The sequence below is a fragment of the Amphichorda felina genome (genome assembly GCF_050947745.1).
Source record: "Amphichorda felina strain 45539 chromosome Unknown scaffold_8, whole genome shotgun sequence".
NCBI classification, from domain to species: Eukaryota; Fungi; Ascomycota; class Sordariomycetes; order Hypocreales; family Bionectriaceae; genus Amphichorda; species Amphichorda felina.
In genome coordinates this window covers 1899643-1918563 of record NW_028145042.1, presented here as the reverse complement: position 1 = coordinate 1918563, position 18921 = coordinate 1899643, and the positions used below count along the sequence as shown (strand labels likewise).

The 18921-nt window shown below is 54.5% G+C and overlaps 3 protein-coding genes across 3 annotated transcripts; 1 reads left to right on the top strand and 2 right to left on the bottom strand.

The window, feature by feature from the left end:
- Positions 1 to 90: 90 nt before the first annotated feature.
- On the bottom strand, positions 91 to 2794 carry ACO1O0_008261 (cullin family protein; the record flags this gene model as incomplete). The annotated part of the gene is made up of 4 exons (XM_083197625.1): positions 91 to 151; positions 228 to 2134; positions 2207 to 2668; positions 2714 to 2794. 4 exons carry the CDS (start codon positions 2792 to 2794, stop codon positions 91 to 93), a joined length of 2511 nt encoding a protein of 836 aa, XP_083047093.1.
- A 690-nt stretch (positions 2795 to 3484) lies between these two features.
- On the bottom strand, positions 3485 to 12646 carry TEL1 (DNA-binding protein kinase TEL1 domain-containing protein; the record flags this gene model as incomplete). Its single annotated transcript, XM_083197624.1, has 7 exons — positions 3485 to 6005; positions 6055 to 10516; positions 10568 to 10728; positions 10957 to 12357; positions 12406 to 12448; positions 12510 to 12557; positions 12610 to 12646. 7 exons carry the CDS (start codon positions 12644 to 12646, stop codon positions 3485 to 3487), a joined length of 8673 nt encoding a protein of 2890 aa, XP_083047092.1.
- Positions 12647 to 13378: 732 nt separating this feature from the next.
- Positions 13379 to 18665, top strand: ACO1O0_008259 (nucleoporin Nup186/Nup192/Nup205; the record flags this gene model as incomplete). The annotated part of the gene is made up of 6 exons (XM_083197623.1): positions 13379 to 13568; positions 13622 to 14242; positions 14298 to 14537; positions 14588 to 18058; positions 18127 to 18548; positions 18609 to 18665. The coding sequence occupies 6 exons, from the start codon at positions 13379 to 13381 to the stop codon at positions 18663 to 18665; spliced, it is 5001 nt and encodes a 1666-aa protein (XP_083047091.1).
- Between the last annotated feature and the right edge of the window lie 256 nt (positions 18666 to 18921).

Genomic DNA, 18921 nt, shown 5'->3' with positions numbered 1-18921 from the left:
CCTCCTAGCTTCGACTACGAGTAGTGCCCAAGTAAGTACCAATGTAGACATGTAATACGTAGGTATTAGACCCCCCTTTCCTTCCTTCACCTAAGAAACATACACGTAGGAATTATTTTCCGTCCTCTCCAGGTATTCCTTGTCGATCAAACTGCAGCCACAAGAGTCAGTTGGGGTGTTTCCAGTGTCTTGTTTGACCGGGGGGGGGGGGGGCAGGGACTACATACCTCTCAATCTCCTTCTTGATGGCCGCGGGCTCGACGCTGCCCCTCTTCCTTGTCATGTTGATCACCTCGGCCTGCAGCTCCGGGTGTGTCATCTGCTTGCGGCTCTTCATGATGCGCACAATGGCCGCCTGGGTCTCGAAGCGCCGGTCCTGCGCCACCCGCTCGTGCGTCGCCTTGTTCTCCTCCTTGGTCTCCTTGTGCTGGATCTGGTTGATCTTGACGCGGTACTTGGGGTCCTTGAAGCCCCTGTTGAACGTGAACGTGTCCGTGGGGTTGACCTCCCGCCCCAGGGGGTGCTTGGTCAGCACGCGCGCCTTGCCGCACGCCAGCGACTGCAGCGTCCGATCCAGGTCGGGCCCCTTAAGGCCGGTGCCCTTGGAGACCTGCTCGTAGGCGAGGAAGCCGTCCGGCGGGACCGAGTTGAACAGCAGGAGCACTACAGCCTGGTAGGCGGAAACCAGGAGCTCCTTGGCGCCCTTGGGGAACTTGGCCTTGAGGGAGCAGTGGGCCAGTGAGTGCTTCCACTTGAGGACTCGCCCCGTATGCTTGGCCTTGTAGAAGTTCTCGAACCTCTCCGACTGGGTGGCCACCTCGTCGGGGAGATTGAGCTGCACATCGGGGTACGTGGGCCAGGACGCGGCCGAGAGGACCATCACATCCAGGTCGACGGGCGACTGGCGGTCCGCGCTGACATCGCAGAATTGCCTGAACGACCTCATCTCGTCCTTGGCAAGCTCCTGATCCTTGAACATGTTCTCAAGGTTGTGCGTGAAGTTTGCGCCACACTCGCCCCGCAGCTTGGCCAGCATGCTGCGCTCGGCGTCTTGGCTAGCGCTACGGCCCATCAGCAGGCGGCGGGCAAGATCCTTCTTGTAGAAGGCCTCGAAGGTGTCCTTGCCCTCGATGAAGCGGAACAGCTCCAGGGCCTGGTCGAGCTGCCTATCCAGCTCGGCGTCTTCGTCCGCCGTGCTCGACTGGCCCTCCTTCTCGGCGGCTGCACGGTCTTTGGTGTCGGAGAGAAGCGACGGTGGTAGGGTCTTGAGACCACCGCGGAGAAGCATGTCGATGTGCTTGGCAATCATCTCGCCGACCTTGGACGTCCCCGAGGACCAGCATGCAGCTGTCTGCCGGTCGTTCATGACCTTGCCGAGCGCCTCGCGCATACCCCGGGTAAAGTCCTCGTCCTTACCAAAGGCATCCCGGATCATCAGGTCGAGAGACCGCCTAAGCTCCAGCAGACGCGTGACCATCTCGTCGCCGCGCTCCTTGTCCCCAATAATCTCGGCGCCGGCACGTCCGATGTACTGGGCCCACGGCTCGCGGAGCTTCTTCTGAATCTTGGACAGACTCAGCAAATCGTACAGCCCCTTCATCGACTCCACATCCTTGCTAGACAGGAGCTTCCCGAGACTCTCAGGATCCAGCAACTTATCCGTGTAATGATCTATGAGAGTGGTGTGCGCCGAGTCCATGAGCTCCTTCTCTGTAGACGAGTCAATGTTGAACTCGAGGCACCGGTAGTGCTCCCTCTCCAGCAGCTTCTCGCAGGCCTGGATGTACGTCTTGAGGCTCGACGTGCTGTATGACTCGGCAAACTCTTCAAAGAAGGGCTCCGATCGGTCCTGGAAAGCAGGGTCAAATTGCTTCATGTAGACGCCGAGCACATACAGCATTCGCAGGGAGTCTCGGAGAAGCGTTGCGTCAAAGGTGCGCCCCCCGCGATCGCTTTCGATGAGGTCGCACATGGCTGATATCAGCTTCTTACCCGGGGAATGAGCATATGCTACCCCTTGAGAGGGGAAGGCCATCCTCCGGAAATACAAGATGGTCAGGTCGTTGATGGACTGGCGTTTCTCGCGCAGGAGAAACGTCCGGTCGAGAAAGCTGAATGTGGACCGGACGAGCACCTATACAGAACCACGGTCAGCATCCCATACACCCAGGCCAGACGTCCCCCGTGATTTATTGCCGCGACATACCATTTGCGAGTTCCATGCATGCCATTCCGACAAGAGGCTCTCGGCCGTCTTCAATTCTGAATTCCTCCCGTTTCGCTCTACCCTACGCAGGATGACCTTGTTGACATGGGCCTCCATGCGCCTGCGCAGCATCTCGTAGATCTTCTCGGCATCCCCCTTCCTGCACAGGTCCTCGACGCCCCGGTACAGCTTCTCCAGGGGGACGACGGGTTTGTCGCCGGCCCACACATCGCCGAGCGCGGCCTCGAGCTCCTTGTGCGTGCGCGTGTAATACTCCTCGGCCACGGCGTTGCGGGCGGCGGAGCTCGAGGTGCGCAGGTTCTTGATGACAAGCTTCTTGGCGCCATTGTAGGGCTGGAAGGCCGAGGGCCGCGAGGGGTCGGCGGCGGTCTCGGGGAGCTTGCCGCGTGCGCGGGCGGACGACCCAAGGCTCGCAGTCGAGGCCATGGGGTCGGCGTCGAACTTGGGTCGCTTGCTGGAGGAGGGGCCGGCGGTGGCGAGGGCCACAGGGGAGGAGGAGGAGTCGTGGCGAGGGCGGCGGCGAGAGGAGGAGGAGGGAGTTTGCGGGTCGGTCGATGCGGATTGCATGGGCGCGCGCGCCGTAGGTCGGTTCACGGAGTGCGAGGACGACTGCGGTGACGACTGCGGTAAACAGTGACGACTCCGCCGAAGCTGCCGGTCCAGCCCTCAGCACTTTGACATTGATCGAGGGCGGGGGGACGACGAGGTCCAGGGTCGTGATGCTGACGCGCAGATGGCCTGCCTAGTAGAGAGACTCAAATCAGATGCAGACAGCTAGGATGCAGCTAGCGGAAGAGACGGAGATTGGCTGCTCAAAATAAACAGTGCAGTATTCAAGCTAGAGCGATGCAAATTGACGGGCACATGTACAATGACGATGCAGCAACGGCGGTTGATGGTTGATGAGTGGCGGTTGGAGGCCGACGGTTTGGTGGTGGGTGGGCAAAGAGGCACCATGCATATCGACATGGCGATAACGGACTTTGGACGCCTAAGCCAATGTCACCTGTTATCCGTACCTTCATCCCATATTCACCCTCTTTTCACTTCTGATTGTTAGACAAGACTAGGGATGATTACACATGTGCGCTGGACTATTTTCCCCCCCGCAACAGAATGTCAAATGAGTTAAAAATGCCCTTCTGTGCGTTGCCCTGTTTGAATTCTACAACACCCACCCCTTGGAAGCCAACCCCAGGACAGTTAGTTACACACTATTACTACGAGTACTTTATATACTATTAAGATGCGTATGTACTACGCATACGCCGCCCAGCCTGCATTTGTTAGCTTATCTTCGCTCTCATTGTCCAGCCAGGGCGGGCCCAACTTACCGGAATACAGCACAGCCAGGTTGCACTCGTCCACGGCCTGGTTGATGAGGTCGTTGACCGTGGCTGTCACGCTCAACGTCTTAGACAGCTTCTTCCTCACCACCTCCAACGCGCGGTTCGCCTCAGATGGCTCGTTGACGGTCCCTCCTGTCTTCTTCCCCTTCTGGGCTTCTGCCTCGCTCTGGTCCACGTCATCAAGCCCCGTCTCGCCGCTATGGCGCGCCTTCTGGAGCTTTGCCAGCCGCAGCGGCGAGATGGACCACGTGTACAGCGGATCGTACCGGAGCACGTCGAGGATCGCCATGATTGAGTACTGCTCCTCCCGCAGCGCATCCAGTGTAAACTCGCAGCAGCGCCGGAACACACCCTCTGTCTTGGTGATGCCCATGCCGTCCACAATGTCCCTCGTGAGTCGGAACGGCACCAGTTCCGGCACTGGTAGGATGCGCCCCGCCTCGAATGCCACACCCAAGTCAATGTGCACAACTTCTCCCGTCTTCGTGTCCAGCAGGATGTTGTGCCCATGCCGGTCGCCCAGGCCGAGGACATGGCCCAGCATCGAGATGGCCGCCGTTGTTCTTGTGTACGCCAGCCGCTTCTCAAACCACTCGTCTGGATCCATAAAGTATTCCATGAAGAAATATCTCATCACTGGATGAAACCGATCCGTCACTTTCTGGTAAACACCGATGCGCGTCTCAGTTGTCTTATTCTGCACGGCAAATATCTCCTTACGACATTGGGACCCCTTCAAGTCTTTGGGGAAGTATCTCTCGTGGGCCGGCATCAGGAACTCGTGCAGGGGGATCGTGTCCGGGACAAACTCGATGAGACCGGAAGACGCTGTCAACGGTAATACCTTGTACGTGCGGATCCCCAGGTTACGCTGCTGCGTCGCCCGATGTAATTTTAGAAGCGAGGAGACGGCCGCAAAGACCTGTTCCATGATGGAGTCCTGGCGCAGATCGTCGTGACCCCCCTTGACTAGCTGCTTGTATCGGACGCCATTCGACCCTACTGCCGTGATGATCTTGGGGGCGCTGACTCCTGACGCAATCGTCATCTGCGGCTCGAGCTTCGCAATGGTCGGCACGCCCGAATAGTCTTTTGTTGGGGAGAGCTCAATGTGCATCGTCGGTGAAGGGATACGATACTTCATCAGGCAGTTGACCAGGTTGTGAGCCGCACTCGAGTCCTTGAGATTCACCTTGGCGCCCGACTTGTACTTGGCAGTGTTCTTGTCCATGGCCAGCATGTGGTAGTACTTGCTTGTCTTATCGATGGACAGCCACACGTCGGCGACCGACTTGTTGGCAGCTAGTCGCTGAGCAACCTTTTCAGTCGCCCGTACTCGCTGCACAGCAACCTCATCCGTTTGCTGAGCCTTAACCTTTGTTCCTGACCAGATCTGGTACATTCCGTGGTACGGGTGGTCGACACAAATCCTGTACACAAGCTCCATCAGGAGTTTCTGGAACAGGTTGTCCAGACTCTGCAATCGCGAGGTGAGCTGATTCATCAGAGTGGCAAACTTCCTCGTCGGGACCTGGTCGAGGTGTCTCATCACGGCCTTGTTTATCGCCTCCTCGGATGACTTCTCCAGCCAAAGGGCAATGAACCGCAGTGCATCATTGTTGTGATCATCCGAGGCAATCAGCGAGAGGAGGTAATTCTCCAGACTCAGCCGCACAAATTCGCTTCTCGTCTGCTCCACACGTCGCAGCTCTTGCTCATCGAGGTTCAGCCATTGCTTCTCCTTAGATAGGGAGTGGTTGTACCGGTTCCGCGTCGTGGTGTCCTTTGTTGTGCTGATCAACGTCTGGAGCTGGGCCACCTCATCGCTTTTTCCCTGCTTCAACCTCTGGAGTCTTGCCAAGTCTTCGAGTCCCGCAGGGTCTTGGAGTTGCCCGTCGCAGAATATGGCGAATTGATGGTACACCAACCCTGCGTCCTTGCCTTCGTTGTTGCCCCTGAGCTCCTTCAGAGCTGGCTCCAGATAGTTCTTTTGAATCTCTTGCGGCTTCTCCAGGCGAGCAACTGAGACCTGATTCCCAATCTTGGAGAGCAAATCTGAGCGGCTGATGGGAATAGTCTGCTTCTTAAGGGAGGAGTCTCGGTCGATGCCCTGGAGCATACGGATGGATGTCACCATCTCCCCATGATCCCATAGAGAATTTGCCGCCTCGACTTTGATAGCAGCGTCGATATTTAGACCTTGGCCCTCGCAGGCCGGAATCAAGTCCATCAAAGCTGTAGCGACATTGATCGACTCCTGCGTCGCCTGGTAGTATCGATAGATACCGGCTGACATGAGCATGGACTGGACCTGCATTCCTCTCAGGTTTGCCACCGAGATCTTGGCGTTTTGGACAAGGCGGGGATGCTGGCTCAGCATACTCATAGTCGTGTCTCGACTAGTCAGTATCTGGCTGACGTCGTCATACCTGGACGCTGTTAGTATCACATCTATGAGCGACCTTCTAGTGAACTCACAGTCCTTTCTTCATCCATTCGCGTCGGGACCTAAACTTGTCCAAAATCATTTCCATCTCTGTTGGGTCTGACACATTCATCAGGTCGTCAAGCTCTGTTAAAGAGGCCAGGGCGCCTAGACGATTTCGAATAGCACTCGCATTAAGCCCCTGGCTGGTCAACCCATGCATTGTCCGCTGGAACCCATTATAGATAGCCGAGCGGACCAGGAGGGCATCGGTAGCTTGGTACATGCTCTGAAACGCCTTGTAAATGACCACGGCATGGTGATCAGTGTCCACCGGCGCGGGAAGATTCCACATCTCGAGTTTTTGGGCGGTACGGAACATGCTCTCCAGGGACGAGGGAGTTGCGCCGATATTCTGCTGCGTCTGTAAGAGTGAGTGTGACAGGCCAGACAGCCCTAGCGTGTTCAGCGCCTTTACCAGTGCCTGGGCATCTGATTCAGAAGCTGGCTTGCGTTGACGCAGGTGGCTATCATATTGTGCTCCGCGGAATGCCAGACTCTTGGTCCCCTCGTTCTCGTACTCGACGCGAGATAGGACCTTGGCCAAGCTTGCTTCTTCGGGCAGACCATAATAGGCATCCGGGTCATCAATATTCTCGAAAATGGAGAGTAGAGTGTCGTTGTCGTCCGTTTCCCTGGCCGCCGACGACCTTCGGGAAGATCGAGTCGTCTCGGATGGGACTAGCTCAGCGAAAAGAAGGGCCGTCTTGTACATGGCGCATCGTGAGGCCGTCGCCGATGCTTGAGAGTAGTCGATCTCCAGCCAATGTGCGCGGTCATTAATTGATGATTCCTTCGGGTACTCTTGGGTCCTGAGATACAGAATCGCGTTCAGGAGTAACTTCAAATTGTCCTTGGCCGACGGGTCCGTCGAAGCCAGCCATCGTTTCATTGCGCCAGACAATGAACGCTTAATCGACTGCTGCTGGGCAAGTTGGAAGTAGAGCACCAAGTGGAGAAGGAACGGGAAGGCCTTTTGGGCGAACCCTATGACCCTTGATAGTATAGGGGGGAGGACAGACAGCATGGTCGACTCTGGAACAGACTGCGCCAGGTGAACGCTGAGCTGGGCTAGCCAATGCGGCGAAGATACGTCCTTCGTCCATATTAATTGACCATCCCCCATGGATGCAACCTGTTCATTTTCCGACGGCGGCGAACGGTAGCTCCCCCACTGTGAAGTGAGGAACAGGGATTCACTAAGGCTCTTCTGGCAGGCCACGACGAGCGGCTCGTCCTCTTGCGCAACTGCCTGTGAGATGGCTCTCCTCAAAGCAGCCTCAGCAAGTCCCGCTGTGACCGAGTCGCGGCTGGACGTCAATTCCTGGAGAAGGCACAGTATGCCCGTCTCGGAACCACTAGAACCCGGGGCAATCTTCTGGTATTGTGCCAGCTGAGTCTCGCCAAGTACGCTTCGCGGTATTTCACCGGAGGCTGAAAAGGACCGGCCAACCACTCTTCCAGCCCAGGAAAGATAGCTCCCGCTCAGATCATGCGTCTCGCAGCTCTTCCATACCGCTGTAGCGAGGTCAATGGCTTCCTTGTCGCTCTCGACAACATCATCAACGCTATGAGGCGGGACGGTAAAGTCGTTGCAGAGCAACTTGAGAGCCAATTGTCGGGATGGCTCGTTCAGAAGCTGATCATCAGATTCACTATCTCGCAAAATATGCAGGAGAAGTTTGCTTTCCGACGTCCTCTTTTCCGCGTTTCCAGAGGAGCGAATGTGCGCCGCCGACTCGACGATGGAGTTGAAAGATTCGCTCTGGCTGGCATTCTTGAACATTGGTGACCGGTAATTGGCCAGGTACTTTGTAAGCCAGGCATGGAAAGCCTTTGCCTTGCTCATGGTAGCCTTAAACTGCTCTTCTTGTGTTGTGCTGGCTTGTGTGGATTCTAGAAAGACTCTCAGAGAAGCCAGCGTCGACAGCGCATATCCTGCAACAAATGAGGGTACTTGACTAAGATATTGGACGCCCTCAGACAGGAGATACTGGCTGATTCCCAGAGCATCATCGGCACATTCGGGGTCCACGATGAAATCTCGGGTCGAATTCAAGAGCAATTCCAGGGTGTACGACTCGAGGGCAACCTCGCCAGCCAAGCAGACCAAAATACGAACTTTTCGGAGAACCGAACAGGCGTGCAGTGAGCCTAGCGCAGGGTGGACCGTGTTCAAAAGTCTCCGTGCAATTGATGAGACCAAGGCAGGCGTCCAAAGCTCCCGGAATTCAAATACGGTGTTTTCGCAGAGACGTTGAATATCGTGGACCAAGTACCGGGCCTTGAACAGGGGCTGCTGGTTCGGTGGGAGCTCTGCGGATGAATGCGATATTCCCTTTATCGTCTTCATCAACTTGGCAGCGTAGGCCAGATCCCTGTGTTTGGCAAAGGCCTTCTCAATCAAATTATCTTGATCAATGAGGTCGAAGAATAGAGAAACAATGTCCACAAAGTTCTCATATCGTATCTCCATTACCACCTTGTGGCCGAGCTCTTTCTCGATGTAAGCTTCACCCCGTCCCTTGTCATCCCCGCCAAATGCATCGCCGTATATCATGCTATAGGCCATGGCTGTGGAGAAGTTACGCTTGATAATCTCTACCTCGGTGGTTCCGATGCGTCGAGCGAGCTCCGCGCTCATGTCAGTCTGGCCTCGCATAACCATGAGACCCAAAGCTTCCGCTTGTGCCGACTCCAAAAGGTCTGCTAGGTTGGAAAATCCAAATATGGAGAAGGGTATGTCGTCCAGAGAGTCGTTTTCTAGCCAAGTATACAAGAGCTGGCGGGAAAAGAGTTGAAACAGTCTCTGCGGGGATTCCAGCTCCAGAGCTTGAGAAATGTCCTCCAGACAGCGCGCGGCATACTCGGTTGAATGAGCTATCTTGCCTGGTGTCTCGAAAATGTGATAGGTGCATCTCCGGAGAAGAGTCGGCCATCGGCAAGCGAGTTTAGACAGCACCAGTAATCGAAAGGCGATGCCAGCAACATCATCAGCGTCTTTCGGGAGGCTATCTAGCACGTCCACGAATACCTCGTCGTGAAGTTTGAGGATGTACAGTTCAAAGAGGCTCGCAATCCTTTCCCCAATGAAGTACTTGACCTCCATTGAGCCCTGGCCGAGTATGTAAAGTAGCGATGTTCGACAAGAATCAACGCCCAATTTGCTACCGTATTCGGGATCCTCGCGAAGCAGAGTCAAGAGGAGCCGGGTCATTGACATCTGGACCTTGGGTGAAAATATGTTGGAGGGTAGACACACCCTAATGAAGTGGTTGTATAGGTCCCCAACACTGTCTGCCAGTTGCTGACTATCGTGAATCCAGGTATCACTCGAGCCATCTATCATCTCAATGCATGTGGTCAAGGCAACTTCACAGCATTGATACTCGAGCTGCGAGACAATGGCTCCCAGTCTCTCGATGACATTCAGCGTTGCATCCGGGCTTGCTACAAGGTCGGACCTGAATAGCTCGATCAACAGCTTTTGACATGAGAGCACGTCTTCATCAGACATGGCGAGGGTGTCGTCGATAAACTCATCAGGGAGAAGCCCAATCTGCCCTTCATCCTGCTGAATTATTCGCAAAAGGGCAAGTCTTCTCCTTGTGTCGATGTAAAAGGATCTGGAGTCCACTCCCAATCGCACGTTCTGCCTGGGTATCGCGAGAGGAATAGAAGCAACGCTCGCCCTACTAGCCTGAGAGTCGAACTCGTGGTCTATGTCCATGAAGTCCCCGTTGTCATCAGATGTCAAGCGAGTCTCCCTTTTCTCCAGAAAATCGCATATTTTGGTTAGGAGACGTAGTAAACCGGGGTTTTCCGCGTGGAGCGTACCAAGACTGGCCGTTCCCAAAGCTGGAATGCAAGGTCGGACCAGTCGAAGGGTCGAATCTATGAAAGCCTGTGGTTCCACCGAGTCACCAGCAATGCCCAAGCTTGTCTCAGTGAGCTCCAGCAAAGCTGACTCGACCGTAGCGGACGGTGTCGTATTGAGGCCACTTATCTGAGGGATGAGCATTTCCCCAATAATAACAGCGGAGAGGAGACTCTGAAATCTTTCCAGGGATATTTGGGTGCCACCTTCGTGGCTCTTCTTAGTCCAAGATGCACACAACTCCTTCAGCTCCTCCACTTTGGGGGAGAGCAGCTCCAAGACCAACTTCTTGGACGCGTAAAAGCTGTTTGGGTCCGCCGAAGGTGGCGATGGTAGAACGTCCGTTTCCGAGTCGGGATCTCGCGCCCATGTTTCTCCATCAGGTGGCAGCAGGAGAAGATATCTGACAAACTGTCTGATCTGTCGCCAGGACTTCCAAGTCTCACTCAAGGTGCCACCTGATACCGCGATAGAGCCGCCCACCGACAACGGCTTGATCCCGCAGCAGGCTCTTAATAGATTGACAAAGTCAAAGGCCTGGACATGAATGGAATGAAACGATCCGTATGCTAAATCGCCTACAGGGGTCGAGTCAGCACAGTCTAAAATATCAACCAAAATACACCTACTTGGATTCCACTTCAAGAAACCCCATCGAATAATATGGCTACAGGTGCTTTGGCTAGCACTGGGGAGCCTAGTGTTTCGAACGTGGAACAACTGGAGCATCAAGGCGAGCGAAGTATCGGAAAGGATGGCCGGCCCAGTGACATCAGCCGTTGTAACGATGCTGTTGACCTCATCTGATATTGCGTGGTAGGGTAGGAGCTCAGAGTCTAGGATTATTCGAAGCAATACACAGGCGGCACGGCTTGTGCCAGGAAGGCTGACTGATCTAGCAGCGAGATGCCAAACTTGCCTCCATGTATCCGACAACGACCTACATGCCTCTGATCTCGTAGCACAGCTCCTCGTCGTCAGAATCACAGCTCGGTCAAACGCGGGGTGTCAAACTTACCTGGCACAAGCAATGAGGGCCCAAGAAGCAGTTATTGCGTCCTTGTCTGCGCCCGCAACGATGAGTTCGTCCAGTAGCTCGGCAATCTCGGAGTCTTCGAGCGCGCCATCTGCCACCATGAAGGGCACGACTTGAAGAGCAGTGCGCCGCTCTCCAAAGTTTTTGGACTTGAGCCTGAGTCGAAGCCGACTTGCTTCTTCTCGTGTTCGTCTCTTCTTTCGGGGCTGCTCCTCTTCTCCATCTCCATTGGCATGACGGGACTTCTTCCTTCTGGACCTCAAAAGGATCGATTCCACAAACGCTAGGTTCTGAAGCAGTGCCCAGTAGCTTTCTCCTTCAACATTGTGCGGCCTCAGCCCAAAGAGAGATGTGCGCAGATGGTCCTCAGGCAAGGTCGAGACGGCAAAAGTAACGTCAACCAGCTGTAAGCGGAATGGTTCGCCTCTCTTGGAGTATTCCTGCCACAGGGGATCTGCAAAGTTCTCCAGGTCACCAAGAAGAACACCATCATTTGCACGAAGTGCAAGATACTCGAGGTGCAGATGAGTGAGGAATACAGCTCTGGATATCTCATTCCTCAATGCTCGAATAAGCTCGTCCTGGGACACTTTCTCCGCTCGCCACCAGTAGCCCATCAGCGGTACCAGGTCCTTCACCAGTGCGTTTGCCTCTTCGAGAGCTTCCGCTTGAAGGACTAAAAAGACAGAATTCAAGATAGCAAAGCAGAGCGTTTGGATGGCGCCAAGGCTCAGGTACCTAACTCTCAATATCCTCAAAACAACATTGATAATGTCTTTGGAACGGCGGAGAATTGGTGCATTAGACCCAAGCACCAAACGGTGCAGGCCTTCGAGGGCATCCCGCAGAGGACCTCCTTCCCCTTGGCCAGCGCGCTTCTGGCTTTGGGTTGACGCGCTTGATCTTCCTGTAGATCTCGGCGCAGCTGTTCCAGGAGCAGGCGAGGCCCTGGACAATTGCAAGTTGGACGTAGCATTTTCGTCAGGAATACAATAGAGTGAGAGATCGAGGAAGAAATCCACGCACACCTCCCAAGGCGCAGCGTCTTTCCGAGCAAGAAGCTCGACATGGGCTTGTCGAGAGAGAACCTCGGCCAGAGCCTTGACGTAGTCTTGCAGAAGAGGGACCACATAGTCTTCGTTGGGGCCCGGCAGGACTTGAGTAATGTGGTCAATGATGGCGAGCAGCGTCTTTCGGCCCAGCTTGGAGACACCACGCCCAACACCATTCCTCACTGCGGCCGCACATTTCGACAGCCGTGAAGCAGCAGCGTTGGACGTAGTCTGCGACTTGCGCTTGTCGTAGAGATTGGGTTTTTCCCGCAGCACAAAGTTGAAAATGGCTTCAAAGATTTCATGATAGCTCTTATCCCCGAGGTCGGCCCTATCCCACATCAGTAGCTAAGCCGGCGGAGAAAGGGGAACAACTCACAAATTAGCAGTCCTATTCCGAGGATTCAAAAGATGCGCGAGGTCTGTACGTTCAAACACATGAGCTTTTAATGGCTGTTGAAAGTTGCGGTTTGGAGAACCTACCATCTACTGCCTTCTCACGGTCCTTTAGAGAGCCGGACTTGACATCGCCTAGTGAGGTGAGCTATTGCTCGAAAAGCTCAGTGCTCAAAGATGAACATACTGGCAAGGTTCATAACCGTCGACTTATGAGATGCCATGGTGGAGATAGTCGCGTCTAGCAGTACGTGGTGGCCAAGGCGCGTTGAGACGTTGTCAGAGACACGGAATACAGACAGAGGACAGGCAACCCAAGGACTAGCGCCATCATCAAACAACAAGTGCAGTGCGCTTCATGAAAGAAAAACGGCAATCGCAAACAGCCTGAGTCGTTCACGCTTAATTCGAAAGTGCACCAGGAAGTTGACGTGATGAGGTTTGCCCTCCAGGCTCTGCTTGCCTGAGGCGTTGCTTGATCCTATCACTGGACGAGCCCCCCACTGCAGCCTGCAAGTTGCACCACACTGACTTTCAGCCTTCAGGCACCTCAGCTGGTGGCCCACCCCTGTCAATCCTGCCCAAGATCCCGGCAGAACAGCTCACCGCCCGCCTGGTTGTTTACTTCCATCACCAAAAAAAGCTTCAGTGGACAGCCAGTCCATCGCCCATCGTCGCCAACACGCCATTGCCACACTCGAGACGGCTCCGACTTTCAGCGATTAGGATCCTGAGTTTTTCAAGGCTCCGATGCGCCCAAGATCACGTCTGGCAACGTGATCGCGCCCTCCTGATCCTAAACCCGCCACCATTTGAGCTCCTGACGAATCAATCTGACCCCTCGAGAACAACCGGCACGACCGCGAAGCCCTGGAACATCGGCCGCGCTGCCGTCCAGGCCCCAAATTCCCGCCTGTCCCCGTCGCGTCAACATGCAATAGCATCCCACCGCCAGGATGGCTGAAATCTCGTCATTGGATGCGCTCCAGGCCTTCCACCAGGAGCTCCTGGCCGTGCGCGAAGGCCGCGCTGGGGCGGCCGAGACCCTTGAAAATGACATCTTGACTCAGGCGTTTGAGGGCGAGCTGGAGAGGCTTTGGACAAAGAAGCCCAAGAATCAGGAGAGCCGTTCAACGCTCCAAAAAGGTGGGGATACTTGACCCGTTCCTATCAATATGATCATGGCTAAGCGGTTGCAGGCAAAGTTGCGGTCGATGGAGAAGAGTATGCGGTCAACGAGCACTTTCAGCAGGCTGCGCTCTCATTCGCAGATGAGGTCGATATTGACGAAATAGAGGCGGCGCGATACCTTCTCGAGTCCCAGGAGGACATGGCGGTTCTCGGTCGATCCTTACTAGAATGCGGCATCATCAGGTTCCACCAACAGCGCAAATATGCTCTGGATGCGCTACGCTTGCTTCTGGAGATGGACAGCGACGATGGCGATAGAGAAGATGGCCGGTCACTAGAGGCCGTTCAGGTATACGTATTTGAGCGGCTATTCAACACAGGGGCCGGTACGGCGGGACCTGGGAAGCGACTAGTGCCGCGGTGCGTGGCCGCCATGCAAGTCATCAAAACGTGGCTGCAGAATCTGAATGACAAAATCACTGCTGCTCAGGCTCTCGGTCAGACCGGTACTGGCCCCCTATCTGAGGAGGCTGAAACCATCGAGTACTCTCGGGTCAGCTTAATCCAGCAGCATGAGCTGCTAGCCGTCATTCTCTGTCGCAGCGTGGAAAAGAGGCAGGCAGACGTCTCCGATTTTACCAGTTTCATAACGACTCTCCGGCGAGTAGACAAGTACGATAACCTATTAGGTCTGCTCCCCTTGTATGAAGTAAGCAAGAATGCCGGCATTAACAAGCGTCTCAGTTCACCTCATCCCTGCCATCGGCGCCTATATTACCGCGTTCGGCTCAATTGATGGGGGATATGATCTTGTCAAGGTACGGGAGCTAAACAACCAACTTTTCCCTTTGACAGATGAGCCAGCCTGGGGGTTGCCCTTCTTTCAGGCTGCTGTCCGCGCCTGGTGGCTCGCAGAGTACAGTGGCTTTTATCTAGATGACCCTCCAGAGGCAGCAATTCCACCCAATACCGACTTAGACGAAGGTAAGTGACTGATCGCTAGCCCCCAAGAACTAGTAATAACCCAGCCTCAGAGGATCGCCAGCGGGCGAAGCAGTTCCAGGACTCCCTTAAAGAAGGTGCCTTTGACTTCCTCCTGTCGGTAGCAGGCGATGTAAGATCTCCTGACTGGTACGACTCTGTGCGTGCTGGCATGCACCGTTGGCTTCAAAGGAAGTCTCCGGCCCTGAGCGCAGACCTGGTCCAATTTTCCGACTTTTTCCAGTTGAGCCTAGTCTCGCAACTTGAGGTGTTTATCGACTCTTTCATAACGAACCTCCCCGACGTGCTCCGCAGATTGCGTGTGGAAGAGGATGAACAGCGACAACTCAGCCAAGCTCACGAGCAGGATCTTGATTTGGAGAGGTTCCTACTCATCATTGCGTACGCATACGAGAATCGACCTGATGCCTCGATGGACTTTTGGCGGGATCCCGAAAGCAACCTAAACGGGTTCCTACACTGGGCATCAAGGAGAGCATCAACACCGCTCGTTACCGCGTTCTGCGAGATGCTCCAAGCCATATCTGGGGACGAACAATGCGCCAACCATGCTCATACGTTCCTTTTAGATGAGGGACACCATTCATCAGGGAAAATGAGGAGGTCGCAATCCCTCACCTGGGCTCAGATCTTTAAAGAACTAAAGTTCTTTTTGGACAAGGCTAGACAAAAGCCCACCCAGGGCCAGACCGTCCGCTATCGTGCCGGCAAACCTACTCAGGACCTGGTCGAAACCGAGCCTGAGTCGGCCATGATGCTCGAATCATACCTTCGACTTATGGCCAAGCTTGCGACAGAAAACGAGACGACGAGATTATTCCTGCTCCAGAACTCCTCCTTCAACCTCGTGGAAACTATTTTTGAGCTGGCAAGCACACCCATACCACCTCGGCTACGAGGGTGCAGCTTCATGGCTCTGAAGGCCTTAATGACCAGGAAGACAACGGTAGAGGGTCACACTATGTGGAACTGCCTCGACCATTGGGTTACTGGTGGTTACGCATCATCATTGGCAAGCCATCACCGCCAAGCTCAGCAGGCTCCTGGCGCGTCGATGGAGAGAACATTTGATGAGATGAGCCTCGGTTTTGAGGACCCCGAATCCTTGATTCAGCTGCTATTATCTCTAGCCACCCCTGCTGAGGATAGTAGCCCCTTGCACGATGCCCTACCTTTCCCCGAGAACTTGGGGTCTGCCTTCCGAGCATCGGGCATTGAGGTTTACGTCGACTTTGTAGTAGGGTCCGTATTCGCGTCAAAGTCGAGCGAGCTGCAAGATGTTCATCAGACACGAGTCCTGAGGCTGGGTTGTCTCGACTTCATCCTTACCTGTCTGGCAACCTTCAACGAGAACCTCATCGTTATGGCAAACGAGACCAGCCTCACTATCGACTCCATCATTTCAACAACAGACCTGGCAACGTATGTTCGGATGCATCCGTTTGCAAGAGTGATGGAGTGGATGTACAATGAAAGGGTCATGGCCGCATTAATCAACACCATTCATCAAGAACCCATTGATGTTGGCAACGCAGCCCCAGACTCGCCCCTTATTCTGGGTATATTACGAGCTGTCGAAGTTATAATCAAGGTGCTTGATCTCCAGGCCACTTATCTCGATTTGGTCAGGCCCATCATCCGATCGCAGTCTGGTGCACGACACCAGCCTGTTGCTAAGACTTCCTTTGCCACATTCGAGGATGGTTTAGTGACGAGGCTGAACCTTGTCGTTGATCTAGGCAACTACTGCGGAATTGGACATCCCGAACTCACACTTGCGTGTCTGAAGCTCTTGGAAAGAATGTCGTCCTCGTCAAAAATCACAGCACTGTGGTCGGCATCCGGCAGGCAAAACCACCGTAACAAGGCCATCGTGGCCATGGAAGCCAACGGGGAGCATGAGTCGATATCTCGATCATTTATCTCGGAGATCACCCGCCCGCTTGACCCAGTACTCGAGGCCGCGTCGCCGAGCTACATGACGAAAATCTACATGCTCGACTTTTTATATCATTGTCTTCGGGAGACACCCAATCAGCCCACCATTGCGCATCTACTTTTGGGCTTCAAATGTGGCGTTGAGTCGCTGTCCGTCGAGGGCAACAGCCTCTTTGCGTCCCAAACATCGCTCTTTCACAGCCTTATCCGGCTCCTCCTCGAAACGCCATCCGGTGACGCAGGGGGGGTTCGAAAGTGGCTAATTGCCTTAAAAACAAAGTCGATGCGCATTCTTCAGATACTGTGGTCTTCACCACTGTCATCGTCATTGGTGATTGAAGAACTGCGCGAGAACGAATTCCTCTTCCACCTCTTGATTCGCGAGACTGTCATACAGCCTAATCTTGCTTGGGAAGGGCAGAGTGTCCAAGAACCAGACTTCCTTCTGACCGATGGTGCCACCGCACTGCTTGACTTGCTAGCCTTGCGAAGCATGACGTTAGAATATATTGCCATGGAGCTTTGCATGATCTCACAAGGCCGACTTCCGAGCGTCAAGAGGCGGATATTCGAGGCTCTCAATGGCCAGGTGATAGGGGACAACAATGAGCCCATCCCGACACCGACAATATTCGATTTGTACGATTTCCACCTACCTCCAGGTGCTTGGCGAGTTGATTTAGAGCCCCTGGAATACTACCAGGACCTAGATCTGTCAGTTTGTTTGCAAAATGACGCCGACTCCAATTCGATATACAACATGGATCGTGTTCAGGAAGTCCTGCTTCTGAAGCGGGGCGAGAAACAAACCCAGGGTATAATTATCCCAGCTGCGGAAGCAACGAAGATTGACGACGAGGAGGCCATGATCATCCAGTATCTCATTTCCCTAAACCGGGAGAGGCAAGTTGCGACCCAGTGCCTTAAAGTATTGAAGACGTGGATCAAGCTACTGCTGGTCATGGTGGAATGCAATGACTTCAAGGGGACTGCTCAGACTTCCTTCTTCCTCCAGGCCCTGCAAGCTATACTTCCTAGCCTCGAAGCCTATGCTGCAGATCGCCCGGACGAGGCGCTGGAGCTGGCAAAGCTGGCCAAGGTGCTACTATCCAAATTGTACATGACCACAGACGCTGCGGACAAGAGCACTCAAGCAATAGGAAACCTGATCAGCGATAAACTTTATCAAGTCTTCCAGATCTGCCTCCAGGCGATCGGCAAGTGGGCGGGCACAGCAGAACTTCGAGCAGTCTATTACGAACTCTGCTACCGGTACCTAACAGGGATGCCCGAGCAGGGGCTCCTGGGCCAGAACCGGTCCAAGACAGCTAAGGCCATCAAGATCTACGGCGAGCGGTTGATCAATGTCATTTGTGACGATGCCTATGGAGGCGAGCCCAGTTGCCAGACGCTCGCCCTCATCCTCCTAGGTACTCTGGTCAATATGGACCTCGAGGAGGGCGATACCCACGTTGTAGATGCTCTCAACAGGCTCAACTTTATCGGAATTCTTGTCGACTCCCTCCGCAACATCATGCAGGAGTGGCACGACGTCTTCTCAGCCGGTGAGTCCCTCCCTCCCCCTTTCCACCCCACACACTTGCTCTCGTCCACTACTCACACATTGCCACAGGTTACAAGGACCAGGAGAACTTCCAAAACGCGCGCCTTGCGCTCCTCCAGCAGCTCGCCCAGACACGCGCCGGCGCAAAGCACATCCTACATGCCAATATCCTGCGCGCCCTAGAGACGTCGGGTCTCTTCGCTGCAGACCCGGAGCTGCAGATCCGCCCGGGCAACCCCCGCGCGCTGGAGCAGCACTACGACCTCCTCGCCAAGGCGGTGCGCATCATTGGTGCTGCACTCATCAGCCGTGGCAGCCACAACGTCATGCAGGGACGCAAGTTCCTGTCCGACCACCGCATGCTCGTGGCCCACGTTCTCAAGCGCAGTGCCGGTATTGGTACGGGCGCCGAGGACACAGCGCTCGAGGAGAAGATTGAGGACTTGGCGGAAGCACTGGTCGTTGTCATCGCAGCGACGGGGTTTCTCGAGGTTAGTTTCCACCTACCTAAACCTTGGCCTTTGGAGCATGTCGGCTTACCATATAGACAGTTTGAGGATGAGACGGTGCAGCAGACCAAGAAACATAACGAAACCTTGTTCCACTGATGTAGGTCCTGGGTCAGTCGATAATGAATTACGGGTGATTGGGGGGTGGTATCTAGTTGGCACATACTAGCTGCATGTTCGATTAGTCTAGATGTCGGCGTTGGAAAGAAAAGGGAACTTCGCGGAAAACGCGGTGAGGTAGATATCAAACACCATGACTACTTTGTGAATATAAGTTGCGTGCTCTCCCGCTTTGTGATTTACAAGCTGTGGCAACAGTGTAAATACCCCTCCGCTTACGCGGACGCCGTTGAAA